This window comes from Solanum lycopersicum, chromosome 10 (genome assembly GCF_036512215.1).
Source record: "Solanum lycopersicum chromosome 10, SLM_r2.1".
Lineage (NCBI taxonomy): Eukaryota > Viridiplantae > Streptophyta > Magnoliopsida > Solanales > Solanaceae > Solanum > Solanum lycopersicum.
In genome coordinates, this window is record NC_090809.1 from 11,509,111 (window position 1) to 11,531,449 (window position 22,339).

General features: G+C 30.8%; 1 protein-coding gene across 3 annotated transcripts; it reads left to right on the top strand.

Annotated features, from left to right (window-relative positions):
* Positions 1 to 3,629: 3,629 nt before the first annotated feature.
* On the top strand, positions 3,630 to 19,571 carry LOC101265872 (kinetochore protein NUF2 homolog). Of its 3 annotated transcripts, XM_069290662.1 has the most exons (14): positions 3,630 to 4,132; positions 4,852 to 4,932; positions 13,471 to 13,720; positions 13,814 to 14,018; positions 14,097 to 14,315; positions 14,761 to 14,851; positions 14,934 to 15,113; positions 16,116 to 16,205; positions 16,622 to 16,729; positions 17,409 to 17,462; positions 18,270 to 18,384; positions 18,460 to 18,617; positions 18,699 to 18,794; positions 19,239 to 19,571. In XM_069290662.1, the coding sequence occupies exons 4-14, from the start codon at positions 13,858 to 13,860 to the stop codon at positions 19,326 to 19,328; spliced, it is 1,362 nt and encodes a 453-aa protein (XP_069146763.1). In that variant the 5' UTR covers positions 3,630 to 4,132; positions 4,852 to 4,932; positions 13,471 to 13,720; positions 13,814 to 13,857; the 3' UTR covers positions 19,329 to 19,571. The 3 variants fall into 3 exon arrangements, with proteins under 3 accessions (XP_069146763.1, XP_004248545.1, XP_019071623.1); XM_004248497.4 differs by lacking the exon at positions 13,471 to 13,720; XM_019216078.2 differs by lacking the exons at positions 13,471 to 13,720; positions 13,814 to 14,018.
* The last annotated feature ends 2,768 nt before the right edge of the window (positions 19,572 to 22,339 follow it).

The following is a 22,339-nucleotide window of genomic DNA, read 5'->3' on the forward strand; positions in this document are numbered from 1 at the left end:
AATGGTTAAAAGTTGGAATAAGTTTTTAATAATTTCAAACTTTTATAAAGTAATGGGACCCCTATGTCGGTTCAATAATGTAATATGATGAAAGCACTTATATCATAGATTTTAACATTTTCTTAGATCCTTCTCTATAAAAGGATCCTTTTTCTATTTTTTTTAAAGTAGGCACGGAGCCACACATCATTTGTATTCCTCTCTCTATTCTTGTAAATTTCTACTTTAAGTTAAATAAAATTTCAGTTGTTCTTGCTATCTGCGTTTATAGTGTTGTTCATATGGTCATGTTGCTTATTTATGGTACACTACTTCTTAATGGGGAGAGTACACTAGTTCTGTTCTTGGACCACCAGATGGTTACTACTTTTGTCTGACTTCGACATCACGTCTCTGTGTTTATGATCAAGGAACATACATACTAAGTAGAAGGTCTAGATGGATATTATGTATCTATAAAGTCTGGATAGCTGTAAGACCTCCATTCTAAGTTGGGATATAATTAGTCAGTATTTCAGAAACAATTCTTTTTATATTGTGCATTACATTTGACTTTGAGAAACATAGATCTTTCACTATAAGAATTGCAAAATGTAAGTCGCTTCGCAGCTGAAAAAAAACAAACAAACATCTTGATTAAGAAAACCAAATCCACAACCTGAAAAATCCCATCTCAGAAAGACAAACCTGATAACAGCTAATTCATTATAAAGAACTTAACTTGTATACTCCAACAATGCAAATAGTAGTCGAAGCAGCACAAAATAACAAGAGGGCTTACTAAAATTAGCAATTAGTACTTGGAATTACATCTTGACAAGTAGGAAAATAAACGCAAAACAAAACTAGATCAAATCACATATTACTAAAAAAAGTAGTAAATACTGACCTAATAATTACCGACCTCAAATGGAGGTCGGTAATTTTCAACCTCTAGAGGTCAGTATTGTTAAAAGTAGTTGGTTTTTATGCAAAATAAAGACGAAAATTTTTTTTGACCTCAGAGGGTTGGTATTTTTGGCGGAAAAAATGATTTGTAATAAAAATTGACCTCTTGATGTCGTTATTAAATAAAATAAATGAATAAGCATATTTCACTTTTTCTCAATTAAATAAAAACAAAATTGAGAAATATTTTGATTTAGTATTATTTAAATTGTTTTCTGAAGGACGATTTTATGTAAAATAAAAAATAAAAAATATTATAATACCGACATCCGAACGTCGGTAAAATTAAATAGTATATAATTATATTAATTTTTATTAAAATATTTATATATGGCTCCCATAAAATCAATAAATTGATATTTTTTATTAACTTTAAATAAATCGTCTTCCGGATGATTGTTTTATGTAAATTACAAAATAAATTAATATAAAATACCAATTTCATGCGATTGGTATTTATCTTTCATTCAAATGCCGACCTCATCGGGTCAGTATTTTTATTTCATCCTAACACCGACCTCATGGGTCGGTATTTTTATTTAATCCAAATTCAAATACCAACATCATGAGGTCGGTATTTTTATTTCATCCAAATACCGACATCACAGGATCAATATTTTTACTTCATCCAAATACTGACCTCATGCGGTCGCTATTTTTATTTCATCAAATTATCGATCTCATGACATCAGTATTTTTTACTTCATCCAAATACCGACTTCATGAGATCGTATTTATCTTTCATCCTAATACCGACCTCGTGGAGACAATATTTTTATTTCATCCAAATTCATATACCGACACAATGAGGTCAGAATTTTTACTTCATCCAATACCGACCTCATGAAATCGATAATGCTATTTCAGTTAAATACAGACCGCATGAGGACTTTTTTGCGTAAATTAAAAAATAATAAATATTATAATATCGACTCATGAAAATCGATAAAATTAAATATTATGCAATATTATTGGTTTTAAATTAAATATTTATATTGTGGCTTTCAAAAAAATAATAATTTCAATTAACTTTAAATAAATCGATCTCCGAATGACAGTTTTATCTAAGTTCAAAAATAAACTAATATAAAATACCGATCTGTCGATGTCAACAATATTTCATTAATATGATTACTTTATTTATCTTAAAATTTAATGTGATACCGACCTTATAAGGTCGGTATTTTTTTATTATATCTAATTCATTTTAGTAAAAGCAACATCTGGAGGTCGGTTTGTTTAAAATATTTATATTAATAATAATTTTTGCTATTTAACATAATACTAAAATTTCATTTGAAACTTGCAATTAATTGTTAAAAAAGTATAATAATTTTGTATACTTTTATCAATAAAAAGTTAGACTTCGTGGAATAAATAAAATTTTTTGTAATCCATATTTAGAGTATGAAACAACATTGATATGAATTAAGATATAATTATACTTATATTTATAGAGTAATGTACAAAACTATAAGTCCGTCGTCTAATCATGAACTTAATATCTCATGTTATGATGTAGAAGTGAAGAACTAACTTATAATCTATTCGAGTATGAAATTCGAGATTGTATTATTATATACTTTCGATCTTGAATGTATGTCAAGTGTAGTGATCACTTCCTAATTATAATGACATGTAGATGTTACTTCATCTGAGTATGAAATACGTTAATTAATTATATATGAAATACATTATCAGTTAAATAAATATCGATGATCAATTTAAAGAGATTTATATATTAGATTTGATATTGATAAACTTTCATTGACCTGTAAAATTAAATTTATATAATTAGAAGGTGTATCATTTATAATTATAAAATTAAGTTGATCGATACATTAAATTTAGTATATATATATATATATATATATATATATATATATACCTCTCGATGTCAATATTATTTAATAAACACAATTGATTGTTATTTATCTTAAAATTTTAAATGAGGTTATTATATCTAATTACTTTTAATAAAAGCGACATTCGGAGGTCGATTTGTTTAAAATATTTCTATTACTAATAATTTTTGCTATTTAGAATAATACTAAAATTTATTTGAAACTTACAATTAATTGTTCAAAAAGTGTAACAATTTTGTATACTTTTATAAAAACAAGTTAAATTTCGTGGAATAAATAAAAAAATATGTAAAATCCATATTTAGAGTATGAAACTTTATTGATATGAATTAAGATATAATTATACTTATATTTCTAGAGTAATGTACAAATCTGTAAGTCCGTCGTCTAAGCATGAACATATATCTCATGTTATGATGACATATAAAAAATACTTTATCTGAATATAAAATACGTTGATTAATTATATATAAAATATATTATCAATTAAAGAAATAATATCGATGATCAATTTAAGAAGGTTTACATACTAGATTTGATATTGATAAACTTTTATGTCATTGAAAAAATTGCATTTATATAACTAAAAAGTATATAATTTTAAATTTATAAAATTAACTTGATATATAGATTAAATTTATTTAATCAAATATTTATAAATCAATGTATATTTAAAATCTCATCTTTTAATCACAACAATCCACCCTTTAGCTAAAACATAATATCAATTTCTACCCTTCATCATTATTAAATCAACGGCCGAGATCAAACTCCTTCTTTTTCCGTATTTTAAACTGTCAAAAAGACATAATCCCTTAAATTCACTCATTCTCTTCCTCTCCTCTCCAAAAAATCAGCCGCCCCTCTCCTCTCCAATTTTCCGGCGAACAGAGGTGACGACGCCCCACCCTCTCTTCCCAGCCGCCGTCCCTCCTCCTTGCCTCCCCCTTGCTCTTCTCTTCCTCTACTCCTCTTTAGCGTGCCACGCAGCTCCAACCAGCAGCGACTAGTGAGAGAGGGCAGCGTTGCAACCGGAGACAACCGCCAGCAGCCAGCCTGAGCCGGACAACGCTGTTTTCTCTCTTCTCTTTTCCGGCGAACCCCACCAGCAGCAGCGACCGTCGAGGACCACCGCGAAGCAGCAACTTGGGTAAGGAGCCATCAGCGAAAACCTGCAAACAAATAGCTCCAACAGGAAGTATCAGCAACTCCGGTAAACGCAATATTAAAAGCAGCAACAGCAGCTCAAAACAGCTCTGGCCAAGCAAGCTCCGGCGAAGTCCAAAATTTTGGATTGGTGGAAGACGGATCTATCTCCGGTATTTTCTTTCCGTCAACTATTACTTCATCTATTCACCTTATATTGTTACTATTTTGATATATATGTATGTATGTATATAATCAGATGAATAACTTACACGTACTTTGATAGATATTGAGTATGTTACGAAAATAACATATAAAGTATTGTTAAGATATTCAAGTCACAAGTGACTATGTGGATCCTTTTGGTAGATTAAATTTGATGTTTTAATTCATATTTAAATGGAAGTGCCACTAACCAGAGAAACACTACTATAGCAGCCATCACTTCCATTTTCAACCTACTGCTGCTTTGGGTAACCATCATCTGTTGTGCAATGCGAAGAATTGTAGTATGAGGCATCTTATTATAGTTTGGCTTTGTTATCTCTATTTTGTGTGTGCTATGTTTTTTTAATTCACCAATACAACCAATCTAGGAAGCATTACGGATGAAGGTACAATCTCTTTCAAATATTTTTAGTTGGACATAGTCAAAAATGTGTACTACTACCCACCATCTTTAAAAGTAAATGGTCATTTTCTTAACCTCTTTTGTTGGAGTTCATTTTTTTTTTGGGCTACAAGTGGAAAATATCGCCCACCCAAACTCTATTTTCTATTTTTCTGCATAAATGCGCATGCCATAGACTTGATCTTCTTGTTGTAACATGTGTGTAAATAAGTTCAAACTCTATTTTTCTTGTGTTAACTCCTTTCCCTCTTTTCGTGCTAGGCCACTCACACTCAGGAAGCTCAACATCTAAAAAAGTTAATACAAGATTATACTTCTTCTTTCATCAAAGTAGGAGATAAGGTTTGGTGATTCTAAATTTCTAAATTTAAAGTACAATTGTTTTCTATAATGTGTTTGTACCCATCTAATATTGATACTTTGCTTTAAATATGTGATAATTTTTTGTGTCAATTGAGTGTTTGTTAAGCATAAGTACCAACACTAGTTGATCATATTGATGACAAAATCGATTTTCTTGAAAGATCGATTTGTATCCATCTAGTGTTGACACTTAACTTTAAATTTAGAAATACTATATTTGTTAAGCATAAGTACCAACTCTAGTTGAACCTATTGAAGACAAAATCGATTTTCTTGTAAGATCGATTTGTCCATTTAGTGTTGACACTTAGCTTTAAATTTAGAAATATTATATTTGTTAAGCATAAGTACCAACACTAGTTGATTCTATTGATGACAAAATTGATTTTCTTGTACGATCGATTTGTGTCCATCTAGTGTTGACACTTACCTTTAAATTTAGAAATAATATATTTATTAAGCATAAGTACAAACATACTTAATCCTATGGATGACAAAATTGATTTTCTTGGAAAATCGAGTTGTGTCCATCTAGTGGTGACACTTAGCTTTAAGCTTAGAAATAATATTTGTTAAGTATAAGTACCAACACTAGTTGATCCTATTAAAGACAATTGATTTTCCTGCAAGATTGATTTGTGTCCATCTAGGTTGACACTTAGAAAGTTGTTAAGTTGTTTAGCAAGTTAAAATTATATAATGTGGTTTAGTTGGTCACTATAGTGTTGGAATTAAGTTAAAACTAAATTAATTAGACTTAAAAAGTTATTATGTTGTGTAATAAGTTAAATTGGTAATTATAGTGTTTGAACTACGCTAAAGCTAAACTAACTAGACTTAGAAAGTTGTTAAGTTGTTTAATAAGTTAAATTGGTGAATATATTATTGGAATTAAGTTAAAATTAAACTAACTAGACGTAGAAAGATGTTAAGTTTTTTAATAAGTTAAATTGGTGAATATATTACAAGAATTCAGTTAGAACTAAACTAATTAGATTGAGGAAGTTGTTAAGTTGTTCAATAAGTTAATTTGGTGAAAATAGTGTTGGATTGAAGTTAAAACTAAACTAATAAGATTTAGAAAGTTGTTAAGTTGTTTAATAAGTTAAATTGGTGAATATAGTTTTGGAATTAAGTTAAAACTAAACTAATTAGACTTTGAAAATTGTTAATTTGTTTAATAAGTTAAATTGGTAACATTAGTGTTAGAATTATGTTAAACTAACTAACTAGACTTAGAAATTTGTTAAGTTGGTCAATAAGTTAAATTGGTGACTATAGTGTTGGATTTAATTTAATACTAAACTAACTAGACTTAGAAAGTTGTTAAGAATATAATGTTGAAATTAAGTTAAAACTAAACTAATTACACTCTGAAGGTTGTTATGTTGTTCAATAAGTTAAATTAGTGAATATAGTGTTGGAATTAAGTTAAAACTAACCTAATCAGACTTAGAAAGTTGTTAAGTTGTTTAAGAAGTTAAATTGGAGAATATTGGTTAGAATTATGTTAAAACCAAATTAATTAGACTTAAAAAGTTGTTAAGTTGTTTAATAAGTTTAGCTGGTGACTATAATGTTAGAATTAAGTTAAAACTAACTAACTAGACTAAGAAAGTTGTTAAGTTGGTCAATAATTTAAATTGGTGACTACAAAAAAAATTAAGTCAAAACTAAACTAACTAGATTTAGAAAGTTTTTAAGTTTGTCAATTAGTTAAATTAGTCCATATAGTGTTGGAATTAAATTAAAATTAAACTAATGATACTTAGAAAGTTGTTTAATAAGTTCAATTGGTGAATATATTATTGAAATTATGTTATAACTATACTAATTAGACTTAGAAAATTATTAAGTTGTTTAATAAGTTAAATTGGTAACATTAGTGTTAGAATTAAGTTAACTAACTAACTAGACTTAGAAAGTTGTTAATTGTTTAATATGTTAAATTGGTGAAAATATTATTGGAATTAAGTTAAAACTAAACTAACGAGTCTTAGAAAGTTGTTAAGTGGTTTAATAAATTAAATTGGTGATTATAGTGTTGGAGTTAAGTCAAAACTAAACTAACTAGACTTAGAAAGTTGTTAAGTTGTTTAATAAGTTAAATTGGTGAATATAGTGTTGTAATTAAGTCAAAACTAAACTTATTAGACTTAGAAAGTTTTTAAGTTGTTTAACAAGTTAAATTGGTGACTATAGTGTTGGAATAAAGTTAAACTAAACTAACTAGAGTTAGAAAGTTGTTAAGTTGTTTAACAAGTTAAATTGGTGACTATAGTGTTGGAATAAAGTTAAACTAAACTAACTAGAGTTAGAAAGTTGTTAAGTTGTTCAATAAGTTAAATTGGTGAATATAGTGTTGGAATTAAGTCAAAACTAAACTAATTAGACTTAGAAAGTTGTTAAGTTGTTTAATAAGTTAAATTGATGACTATAGTATTTGAATTGAGTTAAAACTAAACTAAGGGCCCGTTTGGATGGGCTTAATAAAAGCAGCTTTAAAAAAGTACTTTTGAAAGTGATGAAACTTATTTTTAAAATAAGTAGTTATGCGTTCGGATAAAAGTGCTGAAGTTAAAAATAAAGTTGTTGATGTGTTTGGCAAATAAGTGTTGATAAACAGCTTTTTAAATCAAAATGTCTAAAATACCCTTAAAAGCTGTTAACATAATAAAAGTTAATTAATTTATATTTTACAGCCATAAATAATTATATTTTGCTATCATTCACATATTTCTTTCTCATCACAAATTATTTATAAGAGGAATATAAACTTATTATAGATTTTAAAGATATATAATTTGAATAGATCAAAGAACGATTTAAGATTTATTTTAGTTTCATCTATAGGTAATAATAATTGTCTATCATTCACATATTTCTTTATTATCACAAATTATTTATAAGAGGAATATAAATTTTTATTTAAGTTATATGTGCAACTTATTTTATATTTTCATAATATATAATTTGAATAGATTACTTGAAAGATTTAAGATTTATTTTATTTTTATTCATTAGTAATAGTAATTGTCTATCATCCACATACTTCTTTATCAACAAATTAATTCGAGAATTTTTTCAGCTGATTTCGATTTTTCAACATATTATTGGCATCAATCTAGAGAAAAGGAAGAAAGCTAATAAAAAAATAATTGAAAAAACTTACTTCAAGGTTTATCTTCATTTCAAATTGAAAGAACAGGAAGACGTTCAGCAGCAATGCCAAACGTGAAAAAGGGAAAAATGGAAGAAAGAGATGTTAGGGTTATGTGGGTAATTTGGAGATTGTATAAAAATATTAAGGGTAAAAAGGTAAAAATGTGGTCAACATAAAACAGCTTATAAGCTAAAAAAAAGCACCCCTACCCCAACTTTTAACTTTTGGCTTAAAAAAAAATTTATTTTGAGTATTGCCAAACAGCTAAATAAGTCAAAAACCAGCTTTTAAGTCAGTTTGACCAGCTTTTAAGCTGAGCCAAACACGCTCTACCTAGACCTAAAAGTTGTTAAATTGTTTAATAAGTTAAATTGATGAATATAGTGTTGAAATTAAGTTTAAACTGAACTAATTAGACTCAGAAAGTTGTTAAATTGTTTAATTGGTGAATATAGTGTTGGAATTAAGTCAAAACTAAACTAACTAGACTTAGAAAGCTGTTAAGCTGTTTAATTAGTTAAATTGGTGAATATAGTGTTGGAATAAGTCAAAACTAAACTAATTAGACTTAGAAAGTTATTAAGCTGTTTAATAAGTTATATTAGTGATTATAGTGTTTTAATTAAGTTAAAACTAAACTAACTAGACTTAGATAGTTGTTAAGTTGTTTAATAAGTTAAATTGGTGAATATAGTGTTGGAATCTAGTTGAAACTAAACTAATTAGACCTCGAAAGTTGTTAAGTTGTTCAATAAGTTAAATTGGTGAATATAGTGTTGGAATTAAGTTAAAACTATTAATAAGTTAAATTGGTGAAAAGCGTGTTGGAATTAAGTTAAAACTATATTAACTAGACTTAGAAAGTTGTTAAGTTGCTTAATAAGTTATATTGGTGACTATTGTGTTAGAATTAAGTTAAAACTAAACTAACTAGAATTAGAAAGTTTTTAAGTTGGTCAATAAGTTAAATTGGTGACTTTAGTTTTGGAACTAAGTTAAAACTAAACTAACTAGACTTAGAAAGGTGTTAAGTTGGTCAATAAGTTCAATTGGTGAATATATTGTTGGAATTAAGTTAAAACTAAACAGATTAGACTTAAAAAGTTTTTTAATAAGTTAAATTGGTGAGTATAGTTTTAGAATTATGTTAAAACTAAACTAACTACGCTTAGAAAGTCGTTAAGTTGGTCAATAAGTTAAATTGGTGATTATATTGTTGGAATTAAGTGAAAACTATAGTAACTAGACTTTTTTTTTGAAACATATAACTTTGTATATTACTACAACCAGTACATAGGCAGTACTGAGCCATATTTACGATAAGATTATCAAATCCAGCTATTGGAACCTAAATTTAGTCTAGTACATCGATTAGGGGAATAGTGACATTTGAGTATAATTGATTACACATAAGACATTGTAGCAACAATCAATTAATATTGACTTTTGGCATGCTATTTTCTATTCTATCAAAACCTCTAAAATTCTTCTCCTTCCTTATTGGAACCAAATGCTAGCAAGAACAATTCTCCATCTCTCTCTGCTCTTAGACTGCATTCCAGCTTCTTCCCCATTCTAAATGGCTTCAGTGATCTTGCTTGGCATTACCCATGACATTCCTTTGAGATTTAGGAATTGTCTCCATAGCTGGCTAGTTACTCTATAATGTAGAAAAAGATGGTTAACTATCTCATCAGTTCCCAACAAAAGAGGCATATTGAGCACAATGGAATCCCTCTCTTCATTAGGTTGTCTTGGGTTAAAACTGCTTCCTTAGACAATAACCACACTAAACAAGATACTTTGAGGGGTATTTTGGATATCTAAATTCCTTACCAAGGCCAGTTACTTGGTCAACTGGAAGGATTTGTTCAACCTGTTATAAGCACAATTCACCCCGAAAATACCTTTTTTGTTGCTCTTCCACCATAAAGTATCCCGACCATCATCAAATCTGTTGAGTGGACCAATGGTGTTGTAAAAATTAGCAACTCTATGAATTTCCCAATCATATAAGCGTCTTCTAAAAATGAAGTTCCACCCTTGAGGAGACCAGTGATCAGCTATGGACTTGTGCTGGTGTGACACTATGATACTAATACCTGGGAACAAATTTTCCAGCATGCCAGCCTCATCCAGAGGTCAGTTCTTTCCCTATTTGCCACTTTGGTCCTTGTATTTTTTTTTTGAATTCATCCCACAAGTATCTAATGGACCTCCATACACTTACTCCATAAGGTGAAGTAACAATTTTGGTCATCCAGTAATCTTCCCCTTCATACTTTGCACTAATGACTTCCTTCCAATAGGCTTGATTTTCATTGCAAAACCTCTACAACCATTTTATTTTGAGAGCCCTGCTCTGATTTTTCAAGTTCTTAATACCCAATCCTCCCTTGTCTCTTAGTCACTGTTACATCATCCCACTTAACCAGGTTATAACTCTTTCTCTCATTATTTCCATGCCACAAAAACTTTCTTCTGATTTTGTCCAATCTGTCAATGACTCTCTGACGAATTGGAAACACTGACATCTGTCTAGAGTCCGCAGTCTCATTAGCAATTAATACCGCATCCATGATTTGTCTACCTTTGATGAAAGCCATTTGCTGAGAATCCACTAGTTTGGCCATGACCCCTTTCATTCTCTCTGTGAGGACTTTGGCGAACAGTTTGTAAATACTTCCAATCAAGCTAATAGGCCTGAAATCTTTCAATTCTTTGGCACCTTTCATCTTAGGAATCAAGGTTATGAAGGTGGAATTCAAACTCTTTTCAAAAACTTCTTAATCATAGAAGTTTTGGAAAGCTTTCATGATATCACCCTTCAACACCTCCCAGCATTTAAGGAAAAATCGCATAGTGAAACCATCAGGGCCAGGGGCTTTATCGATTGCACACATCTTCAAGCAGTTTAGAACTTCATTTTCCTCAAAATTTCTTTGTAAATGCATTTTTTTCTCACCATAAAGTGTGGGGCATTGCTGTTCCTTAATGAATGAAGGTCTCCAACTGTTTGTTTCAGTGTACAACTTCTTGTAAAAATTTACAATTTCCCCTTCTATTCTTGAAGGATCTTGATACAGTTCCCCTTCTATTACCAGTTGATCGATGTTATTGTATCTTTTGTGAGCATTGACCATTTTGTAGAAGAACTTGGTGTTCCTATCCCCTTCTTTAAGCCAAAGTGATCTGAATTTTTGCCTCCATGAGATTTCCTCATTTTTTGTAACTCCTCATATTCTAGTAAATTTGAATTCTTGTTTGAAATCTCCCATTCTGATAATCCTCTCCCTTCCATGATCGCATCAAACTCAGATAGTTTTTTAGGACTCTCCTTTTTTTTATCCTAGATTCCCTTGTTCACTCATGCTCCAATCCTTAAGTGGTTTTTAGAGCCTTAAGTTTTGAAGCAAGAATGCCACCAACTACTGATTCTATCAGTGAACCCTTCTTCTATGCCAAGTCACCAGTTTTCAAACTTAAAGTGCTTCTTCTTTTTGTTCCATGCACCACCTTTATACTAACTAACTAGACTTAGAAAGTTGTTAAGTTGGTCATCAGTTAAATTGGTGACTATAGTGTTGAAATTAAGTTAAAACTAAACTAACTAGTCTTAGAAAATTGTTAAGTTGGTCGATAAGTTAAATTGGTGTATATAGTGTTGGAATTAAGTTAAAACTAAACTAACTAGACTTAGAAAGTTGTTAAGTTGATCAATAAGTTAAATTGGCGAATATAGTGTTGGAATTAAGTTAAAACTAAACTAATGAGACTTGAAAAGTTTTTTAACAAGATAAATAGGTGAATATATTATTGGAATTAAGTTAAAACTAACCTAATTAGATTTAGAAAGTTATTAAGTTGTTAATAAGTTAAATTGGTGAATATAGTGTTGGAATTAAGTCAAAACTAAACTAAATAGACTTAGAAAGTTGTTAAGTAGTTAAATAAGTTAAATTGGTGACTATAGTGTTGGAATAAAGTTTAAACTAAACTAACTACACTTAGAAAGTTGTTAAGTTGTTTAATAAGTTAAATTGGTGAATATAGTGTTGGAATAAAGTGAAAAATAAACTAACTAGACTTAGAAAGTTGTTAAGTTGTTTAATAAGTTAAATTGGTGACTATAGTGTTGGAATAAAGTTAAAACTAAACTAACTAGACTTAGAAAGTTGTTAAGTTGTTTAATAAGTTAAATTAGTGAATATAATTCTGGAATAAAGTGAAAACTAAACTAATTAGACTTAGAAAGTGGTTATGTTGTTTAATAAGTTAAAATTGGTGACTGTAGTGTTTGAATTAAGTTAAAAGTAGACAAACAAGACTTAGAAAGTTGTTAAGTTGTTTAATCAGTTAAAATTGGTGAATATAGTGTTGGAATTAAGTTAAAACTAAATTAATTAGAGTTAGAAAGTTGTTAAGTTGTTTAATAAGTTAAATTGGTGACTATAGTGTTGGAATTAAGTCAAAACTAAAGTAATTAGACGTAGAAAGTTTTTAAGTTAATTAATAAGTTAAATTGGTGAATATAGTGTTGGAATTAAGTCAAAACTAAACAAAGTAGACTTAGAAAGTTGTTGAGTTGTTTAATAAGTTTAATTGGTGAATATAGTGTTGGAATTAAGTTAAAACTAAACTAATTAGACTTAGAAAGTTGTGAAGTTGTTTAATGAGTTATATTGGTGATTATAGTGTTTGAATTAAGTTAAAACTAAACTAATTAGACTTTGAAGTTGTGAAGTTGTTCATTGAGTTAATTTGGTGATGATAGTGTTGGAATCAAGTTAAAACTAAACTAATTAGACTTAGAAAGTTGTGAAGTTGTTTAATGAGTTAAATTGGTGATTGTAGTGTTTGAATTAAGTTAAAACTAAACGTACTAGACTTTGAAGTTGTTAAGTTTTTTAATAAGTTAAATTGGTGAGTATATTATTGGATTTAAGTTAAAACTAAACTAACTAGACTTAATAAGTTAAATTGGTGAATATAGTGTTTGAATTAAGTCAAAACAAAACTAATTAGACTTTGAAAGTTTTTAAGTTGTTTAATAAGTTAAATTGATGAATATATTAATGGAATTAAGTTAAAACTAAACTAACTAGACTTAGAAAGTTGTTAAGTTGTTTAACAAGTTAAATTGGTGAATATAGTGTTGGAATTGAGTTAAAACTAAACTAATTAGACTTAGAAAGTTGTTATGTTGTTTAATAAGTTAAATTTGTGACTTAATTATTAGAGTTAAGTTAAAAATTAAACTAATTAGACTGAGAAAATTGTTAAGTTGGTTAATAAGTTAAATTTGTGAATATATTGTTGGAATTAAGTTAAAACTATTATTATTGTTTGTGTAGATGGATCCTGATCGTAGTTGGATGTATAGTAGAAACAATCCTGGTCGAACGGGTTTGATTCCGGAGTTTGCTGATGGTTCACTAGATTTATAAATCTTGCAAAGACGCTTGATTTTTTAACTACAAGGTTGATTAGGTGCCTGTGTGTTAATTGTGAAATTGTGAGATATCATACAACAGAGACTGTTGCTATGCATCTTATTACACGAAACTAGAGTTCTCTTCTGAAACTCAATGTGGTTTGTTTGAGGTTTCTGTTTGATGAATTTGTTTGAGTTTCCATTTCCCAATATTTAATTTCAGCTTCTCTTTTGAATTTTAAATTGAATTTCGTCGGCTACAGTTGAACCCGATTCAGAAAGTGGTGATTCGCAAAAGAAGAGTGAAATGTCGAGATTTGATTACCCAACACTCCCCCGACAAGACATCATCGCTGTATTAGGGGAAGCTCAAATAGCGTCTGTCTCCGACGAAGATCTCATCAAACCCACTCCCGACTTTGTCACTAAACTCTACTCCAGCATTCTTCTCCATATCGATACTCTACAGTATTTAATAATCCAACCTTTACTTCTCTGTTTCAATCAATCATATTTTATTTTTAATTACTTTCTCTTGTCTTTTAGGGATGATCATGATCAGGTGGATTTCTCCGCTCTGGAATACCTTGAGAACCCGGATCTTCATGTCGACTCTTTTCGGACTATTAATTTGTTTCATAAGATAAGGAACATGTTGTCTGCTTTGGGTTGTCCAGAGATATTTACTCTAAGAGATTTGATCAAGCCTGACCCTGATCGTACCCGCTTCTTTGTCGGAGCCATCCTCAACTTTTGTCTTCACAGGTCCCATTCACTTTTTACTTTCTTTTGTGTTTTCAAAGGGCTTTTTTTGTTAACTTAGGCAAACATATGCTTCTCTGTTTGTTTTGAATCGACCACTTGCTGTCTTTGTTTACTGAGGCAACCATATATCTTGCATACTTTTACAAACAATCATTCTTCACCATCTCATTCATCAACCTCCAAAGAGATACAAAATATGGATAAACTTTGTCTTTCTAGTTTACCTAAGTTTGGCAAGCAAATATGCTTCTCTGTTTGTTCTGATAAATGAAAATACTTTGCAGAAAAAATGCTTCCAATTAATAGCTAGAATGAGGAAGTTTACTAGCTTTTGCCTGAGATTTCTGTTCTTTTCTTTTATCCTTTTACTGAATTATCACCCCATCTCACCCCAAAACAAAGTGTTGCTCAATTTTTCTCTTTAATATGTTGTTGACAAATTTAGGGACACTAAATTAAATGCTATAAGGCCGATTGTGGAAGATCTGACTCTCATTGATGAACAACGACTAGCTCTGGAGGCTAGAATATCTCAGGTATCTGAAGTAGTAGAAAACATTTTTACAGGAAGCTTCTTTCGCAAAGTTTCTCTCAAGTTACTTACACGGTACCTCACAGTTAAATGAAGAGATTGCAGTACAAAATGAATCAAGAGAAAGGGAGATGCCTTTGGTTCAAGAAATAGATTCTAATGTTAAGGAACTGAGGCAAACAATTTCTGGTCTTAACAATCACCAAATGTCGTTGAAGGCCTCAATAAGAAAACTTAAGGAAAGGGCTAAAGAGATAGATGAAAAGGTCAGCTGTTTGGCTTTTTTCTCCTTTTAATGTCATATTTGTTTCATGAATTGCTAATAGCCTAACACTGGATTATCTGCCATATGTTTGGTGTTGGCTTACTTTGGGTCCTATGTGTCTAGGGATCTTTTTATCCCAGTAAAAGATTTGTATGATAGAGATTTACATCAGTGGAAAATATAGAGAATTGTTGAGTATTCTTGAACATAATTGGTTGCTCACAACTTGAATTTATTATTACAAAGTAAGGACTACTTTTTTTCTTTCACTCACTTTCTTGCAACTTTGTTTGTTGCTCTCCTATTTCTCACTTGCTCCTCACACTTCTCACTTGATGACTTACTTGAGCACACATACATCTCAAATGACCATCCTTTTTTATAGGTGGTGATGGAAAAACTTAGTTGAGCATTGTAGAATAAACCCTTCCACTTATTTCTGGAATTGCCCTTCCTAGAATATTCGTAGACCTGCCTCTCTAGAACTTTCATTCTAGAGCTCTTATTTCAATTCTCTATAAGTCTCTAATATTTTAGATTCTTCTTTGAAATATCCTGGATGTTAAGTTGGTGATAACTGTTCAACGAATACTTTGAGTACTTCTAAATAATGTCAAATATTGGCTTGATATGAGTATAAATAGAACAACATTGTCAATGTGGATTCATATGACCGATGTCAACTTGCTTGGAATTTAAGTGCAATTGTTGTGTAATGGTAGTATTTGGGCTATCTTGTGCACACCTCAATTATATCTCATGTACTCGCCATCTCCTACCAATAAAAGTATAGAGTAACTTTACCTATCAAAGTTTAGACATATGGGAGGAAATCACCTAGTGTTTTGTTGGTATTGGACCCTGGTCTTCCATGAATTTCACCCACTATATTAACGCTAGGCCACACCCTTGGGCACAGTTACTGTTTATCGCATATTATTGAATACAAGCTAGATATCTGTGTTATGAACTAATATTCCAATTGCATTTTGTCTCCTTCCAGATTTCTAATGCAGACTTTGCATTGGTACAAGCTGTTCATGACAATGCCAATTTGCGTTCTAAGATTGTCCAATCACCAGATAAGCTTCAGGTATGAGTTATTACTGACTGTTGAGCTGGTTTTAAAAGAGTATGCATCAACTGTGTCTTCTGGATATCTTGTGCAAGTGATGTGGTTTGTTATTTGTCAAGGGTGCTATGACATTGAGCATGCTGGTATATTAATACTGAACATAATTGCAAATATGACTGATTTACATGCTGTAACTAAAGTATCTAATTTGGATTTCTTACATTTCTCTTGCTTTGATGAACCAATGACATATCTGCCTCTGTTCTCTGAGGCGTGGTTCCACTTTCTCTAAGTTAAGATCTTTCTTTTAGCTAGATCATTTCAAATTCTGTTTGTGAAATTAATTGCAAGTTTTCTGCGCTTGCTCCTCTAACATCAAGATGCTGCAGCCTTTTCGTTTTATGTGTTAATTTTTTGACTATTGAATTTTTTAGAGAGCTCTGGAGGAAAAGAAATCATTTCAAGCTGAGATAAGGAATGCTGAAAGAGCAGCAATGCAGTCTTTTCAAGATAAAACAGCAATTCTTGAGGTTTATACAAAGGTACTGTTCATCCAATACAACCTGTATACTATATTTTCAACTCATAAATTGCATCTATACCCTTATTTATGCTCAATAAACGAGAAATGACATAGTAGTATGTAAAAGAGAAGTTGCAGGAGATTTATAAAAAGTGGAATGATGTGCTAGCCTCTCATTTTTGTGATATACTCTTTGCACGAGCAACTCTTGAGTCACTACATGCCCCTTTGAAAAAATGCAGTAAGTGGCCAGGAAGAAAACACCTGTTTGGCGAAATCACCCTTTTTCTAAATTAGCATGAGCAAAAGGCCATAAGTATTTAGTTATGTGTCCTATTGATTGGAAATTATTTATTAAGTCTTAGCAACTTATCAAACAAACAAGGTAAGAATATTTGATTGATACGTGTGGACAGTTTGCGGCTGGACATCTCATAAGTTATTTCTTGAATAGAAAATTGTGGAAGAAAGAATTTGAGTGAATGTACCTCCTAAAATTAAATTTTCTCCTTACGGAGAAGAGTTGGCTGGGGTGATTAGAACTAAAATTTTGCAAGCATGCTTGCATGTAAAAGCTATACCTTCATAGCAATTGCTTTGAAATTGTTAATACGTACGACCTTGAGTGGAAGTGCGTGATGACATTCTCTCTCATTTTGTTTTTCTTGATTATTGTTAAATTTTGTCTCTTTTGTCAGGCTTACAAGAAAATGTCCAAGAACTTCAATCAGATGCAGGCTATACAGGAGCAGGTTATCTTGCATGTCTTGTTAAGAAATAAAATTTGTCATTACTGCATTTTTAGTGCATTCTTCTTAATTTTTCGTGATAAATTATTATACCTGAATCCATTTACTATTGTAAAGGAAACAAGTGAAAGTTAGATAATCAGAATAAGGAAAAGAAATCATTCATGAGTACCTAACATATTTGCTTATTAAGATAACAAGGACAAATTACTTTGATCTTCTAGATGAAGAAACAGTCATTTGAAGTGGAAGGGAAATAAATTTATAGATCTACCTATGATGAAAATCATAGTTTAGAATCTCATTTATATTCGTGTAAAAGAGAGAGACAGAGGGGAATTATAAGCATACACAACTAAATGAAATGTGGTGATGTAAAGAAAGTGGTGATTAGGATCAAAATTACTACATGATTTTTGAGAGAAGAAAATAAGAACATGTGTCTATGAACCTGAGAGATAGATATGAATTATTTATATTCAAGTCTATGCATAAAGACTTGAACCAAGTCTCATAAGATGTCCATGCATTCATCTTAAATGTGTGAATATATTCTGAATCTCGGTTGATGACAGGGAGCTATCCAAATTTCACGTCAACACGTGCCACTTATAAGTGTTCTATAGCAGTTGTGAGGAAAATAACAACTGAGTCTAAAAATCATAAAAGTGCCCTTTAAAGTTGTGAGAGGTATAGACCATGGTTGTCTTGAGTTCAACACTAATTTTCCCCTGGATAGTTTGTCATTCTAAGCAAACCAGTCATGAATGCCTTTAAATTTTGCTTGAATCATATGAATGATACTTGCAGGTTAATTCAACTAAATCTATTGAGAAAGATGTTAAGGTTCTCAAACTAAAGCTGAGTGATGAAGAAGTACAGGAAAAGTCCCTTGAAGCTAAATTAGTAGAAAGGCAAGGAAAAGGTAGCCGTAGCTGTTTTTATTATGTTCATTTGTAGTTTCCTCTGAAGTTTGATGCTGATATCATGTATTATCCAGCGGACCAATTGGAAGAATTAAGAAAGCAATTAGAGAAAGAAAGAAATCTTAGTTTTGAGGAGGCTAACAAAGAATTGAAAAATGTTAAGTTGGAAGTGGAATCAAAGAGGCATGGTCTTGAAGCAAGGCAAAATGACTTGGAAGGTGTACTTGCAGAGGTACTAGTATCATGTCTTGATTTTCGAAAACAGTGTATCTTGATTGAGCTTGCTCCTTACCAAAATCACCTCTTTCATTAGGCGGATGCAATAACTGAAAGAATTAACTCAGTAAGGGAGTCTGGAGCATTAAAATGCCAAGAATTGGACCGTAATTGCGAGGAAGTCATAGCAGAGGTACAACTATCTCAACACATCTATTTTGGTGAAAAAACGTGGATTGAAACAAAGGGGAGCTAATATAATTGAGGGCTGGTTTGCCAATGGCTATTTAATCTTCGTTTACTAGTATTATTTGGATCAGCTTGATGCTCTCCCTCTGGGTTATTAATACACACAATAAGCAGATCGCAGGAGGGTTAACTATGCAAAAGTGCTTATTTTGTTGGAATGAATAGGACTTGTAACTCCATGCCTACTTGTCTGCGTATTTGTGTAAATTTTTTCTTCTTACCTTTCCTCTGATATATTGTTTTACATTGCTACTCTGCAACTTCTCGTTGCCGAACTCAGATAGTAAATATAGCAAGTGTTCATTTCTTTTTTGCCACATTAACATATGTAGAAGCAATAGAACTACATTATATATTGTCTGATTGCTTTAACTTGTTCTAATGTCAGTTTTATCGCCACTCAAGCTCAATCAAAGACTTGCTACCGGACATTGAAGTGGACCAGGCAAGTGTTGAGAAAAAAGGAGTTGATCTTTAGCTATATCTTACTCTTCTATGTCTTCTTATTTATTAGAAATATTTTATTTTTTAATATTAATATTAGAAGTGGGAGTTTAAGAGGACGAATGCTGTATTCACTAAATGTAAAAAAGGTAGTAGGGGTTGTACTCTTTTCTTGAATAGTTTTGGACCTATTTGATTGTCAATTGTATTATTATGTTTCTCCATGTATTTCACTTAACTTTACCAAGTATAGATGAATCTCACCATGTTCTTCTAATCAGTTAATTCTGCGTCATAATTTGGAAAAATTTAAAGCTGCTCATACGAGTAGGAGAGTATTTTGTTAAGTAAATGTTTCCTTGCATAAAATTGTTAGGGAGTGAAATTGATCCCAAGTCCAGCTGAAATCTTTGAAAATTGTTAGTATAAATTTTGTTGGTATCTTTATGATTCTTCCTGTGTATATGTTAAGGGTACGATAATTGATAGATAATAATAGTTGTAATTGTTAAAATGTTTGAGAAAATTTAAAAAAGTAACAAACAAATCTAGAGTTGAGTTAAATGGGTGTTTAATTGTTGTATACCAAAGACGCGTACATAGTTGCAGATGGGGTGTACCAATTGAATCATTAAGTCAAATCGAATGGACGACTCAAATTAAATCGAAAAAAATGATTTGTGGTTTGATTTGATTGGTTTGGTGATTGAAGAAAAAAATCGACCATTCTTGATTTGGTTTGGTATTAGAAAAAAAGAATCAAATTGAACTCAAATCAAATCGACACACACACACACACACACACACACACACACATATATATATATATATATATACATAATTTATTTTATTTATAGATAAAAAATCTTATTTGTATATAATCTATTTTGGTGATATATCTATAGTTAGTTTATGATTTTCAATTTTATATATTTTATTTCAAATTTGAATTTGTAAAATTTTGTGTGTGTGTATATATATATATATATATATATATATATATATATATATATATATATATAAAATTTATTTTATTTATAGCCAAAAGATATTATTTATATTGTACTTTTCTAATATATTCTTAGTTATTTTATAGTTCTCTCTCTCTCTCTCTCTCTCTATTTTATTTATAGATAAAAAATCTTATTTGTATATAATCTTTTTTGGTGATATATCTATAGTTAGTTTATGATTTTCATTTTTATATATTTTATTTCAAATTTGAATTTGTAAAATTTTGTATATATATATATATATATATATATATATATAAATTTATTTTATTTATAGCCAAAAGATATTATTTATAATGTACTTTTCTAATATATTCTTAGTTATTTTATAGCTCTCTCTCTCTCTCTCTCTCTCAAATTCGAAGCTAACAATTTACTTTGTAAATAATTTTTGTATTCAGTTTGCATCTATCCGTTAATCTTATTAGTTTAGCATAATGAACGTTGATATTTCAAAAAAAATTGTCACGACCCAAACCGGGTTGCGACTGGCACTCACACTTACCCTCCTATGTGAGCGAACCAACCAATCTAACCTTAACATTTAAATATAATATCAACAGAAAGTAATGCGGAAGACTTAAACTCATTAAATAAAGACCAATTCATTAACTTCTAAAATTCAACATCTATTATTCCCCAAAATCTGGAAGTCATCACCACAAGAACATCTACGATCAAATGACTAAACTAAGAGTATTCTAAAAGCTAAAAATACATAAGAAGCTAGTCCATGCCGGAAGTTCAAGGCATCAAGACTTGAAGAAGAAGATCCAGTCCAAGCTAGAAGCATTAGCTCACCCTGAATTTCTGGTGTAGTAAGACTGGCTTGAATCACTGTTGAGTCGAAGGCGACGACACGTTTGCTACACTCCACAAATAAACAAGAAGAAAACATAAAAGTAGGGGTCAGTACAAAACACGGGTACTGAGTAGATATCATCGGCCAACTCAAAATAGAAAACAGTATATATCAGATACTATCATAAAATCAACTAATATCCTTAGCATGCAGCATTTACAGTTACCATAACTCTTGGTTACAACACCAAGCACATCAATGAGGACTCACGCCTCCTCATCATACTCATTTGGAAATTAGGTTCATTAGATTTGAATATATTATCATCTTTCAAGACTCATTATCTTTATTTCCCTCGTGTCGGTACGTGACACTCCGCTCCTCAATATATTATCCTGGTGTCGAAACGTGACACCCGATCCATATTCTATCCTGGTACCGGAACGTGGCACCCGATCCATATACTATCCTGGTGTCGAAACGTGACACTCCGATCCTCATATACTATCCTGGTACCGGAACGTGGCACCCGATCCATATACTATCCTGGTGTCGGAACGTGACACCCGATCCATATATTCTATCCTGGTACCGGAACGTGGCACCCGATCCCCTAATCTCACCACCTTCATTCATCAAGCCTTCTTTTAGACCAAGGCATCATCATTAACAAAGTAGATTAGGGTTTCTTTTCAATATTTGGGATTCAATAGCTTCATCATGCTTATTTATTCACAATTACATAATCACATCATTCATGCAAGCATACAATTAAGCATATAGAAGGTTTACAATACTACTAACACATATCATTCGCTATTAAGAGTTTACTACGAATAGCATGAAAACCATAACCTACCTCCACCGAAGAATTGCGATCAACAAGCTATCTTCTCAAAATCCTTGCTATCCCTTCGTTTCTCTCTCTCTCTACTCGTTCTCTTTCTTTTTCTGTCTCTCTTTGTCCTTTCTTGTTTTTCTTATTCCAACCCTCTTTCTTTTACCCTAATTAGTATATAATTAAGAATAAAAGATGGCAATAATGCCCCACTAATTAACTTAAGGTTACCTCTTTTAACCCCCAAGTAATTAGACTTATTAACATTAACCCACTAACTTTATAATTAAGGCAAGAATAGTCAAAAACGTCCCTTAAAACGTATCAAGAAATCCAGCCCGGACTGGGATTGCGCAACCTGTGACGGGCCGTCGTGCCTACGACGGTCCGTC

What these genes read in the sequence shown, in the direction of transcription:
- LOC101265872 (XM_069290662.1), top strand. Translation starts at nt 13,858, where the DNA reads ATGTCGAGATTTGATTACCCAACACTCCCCCGACAAGACATCATCGCT. An exon ending in TTCTTGAGGTTTATACAAAG is followed by an intron (nt 16,730 to 17,408) that starts GTACTGTTCATC and finishes CTCTTTTGTCAG; the next exon opens with GCTTACAAGAAAATGTCCAA. An exon ending in AGTAGAAAGGCAAGGAAAAG is followed by an intron (nt 18,385 to 18,459) that starts GTAGCCGTAGCT and finishes TGTATTATCCAG; the next exon opens with CGGACCAATTGGAAGAATTA.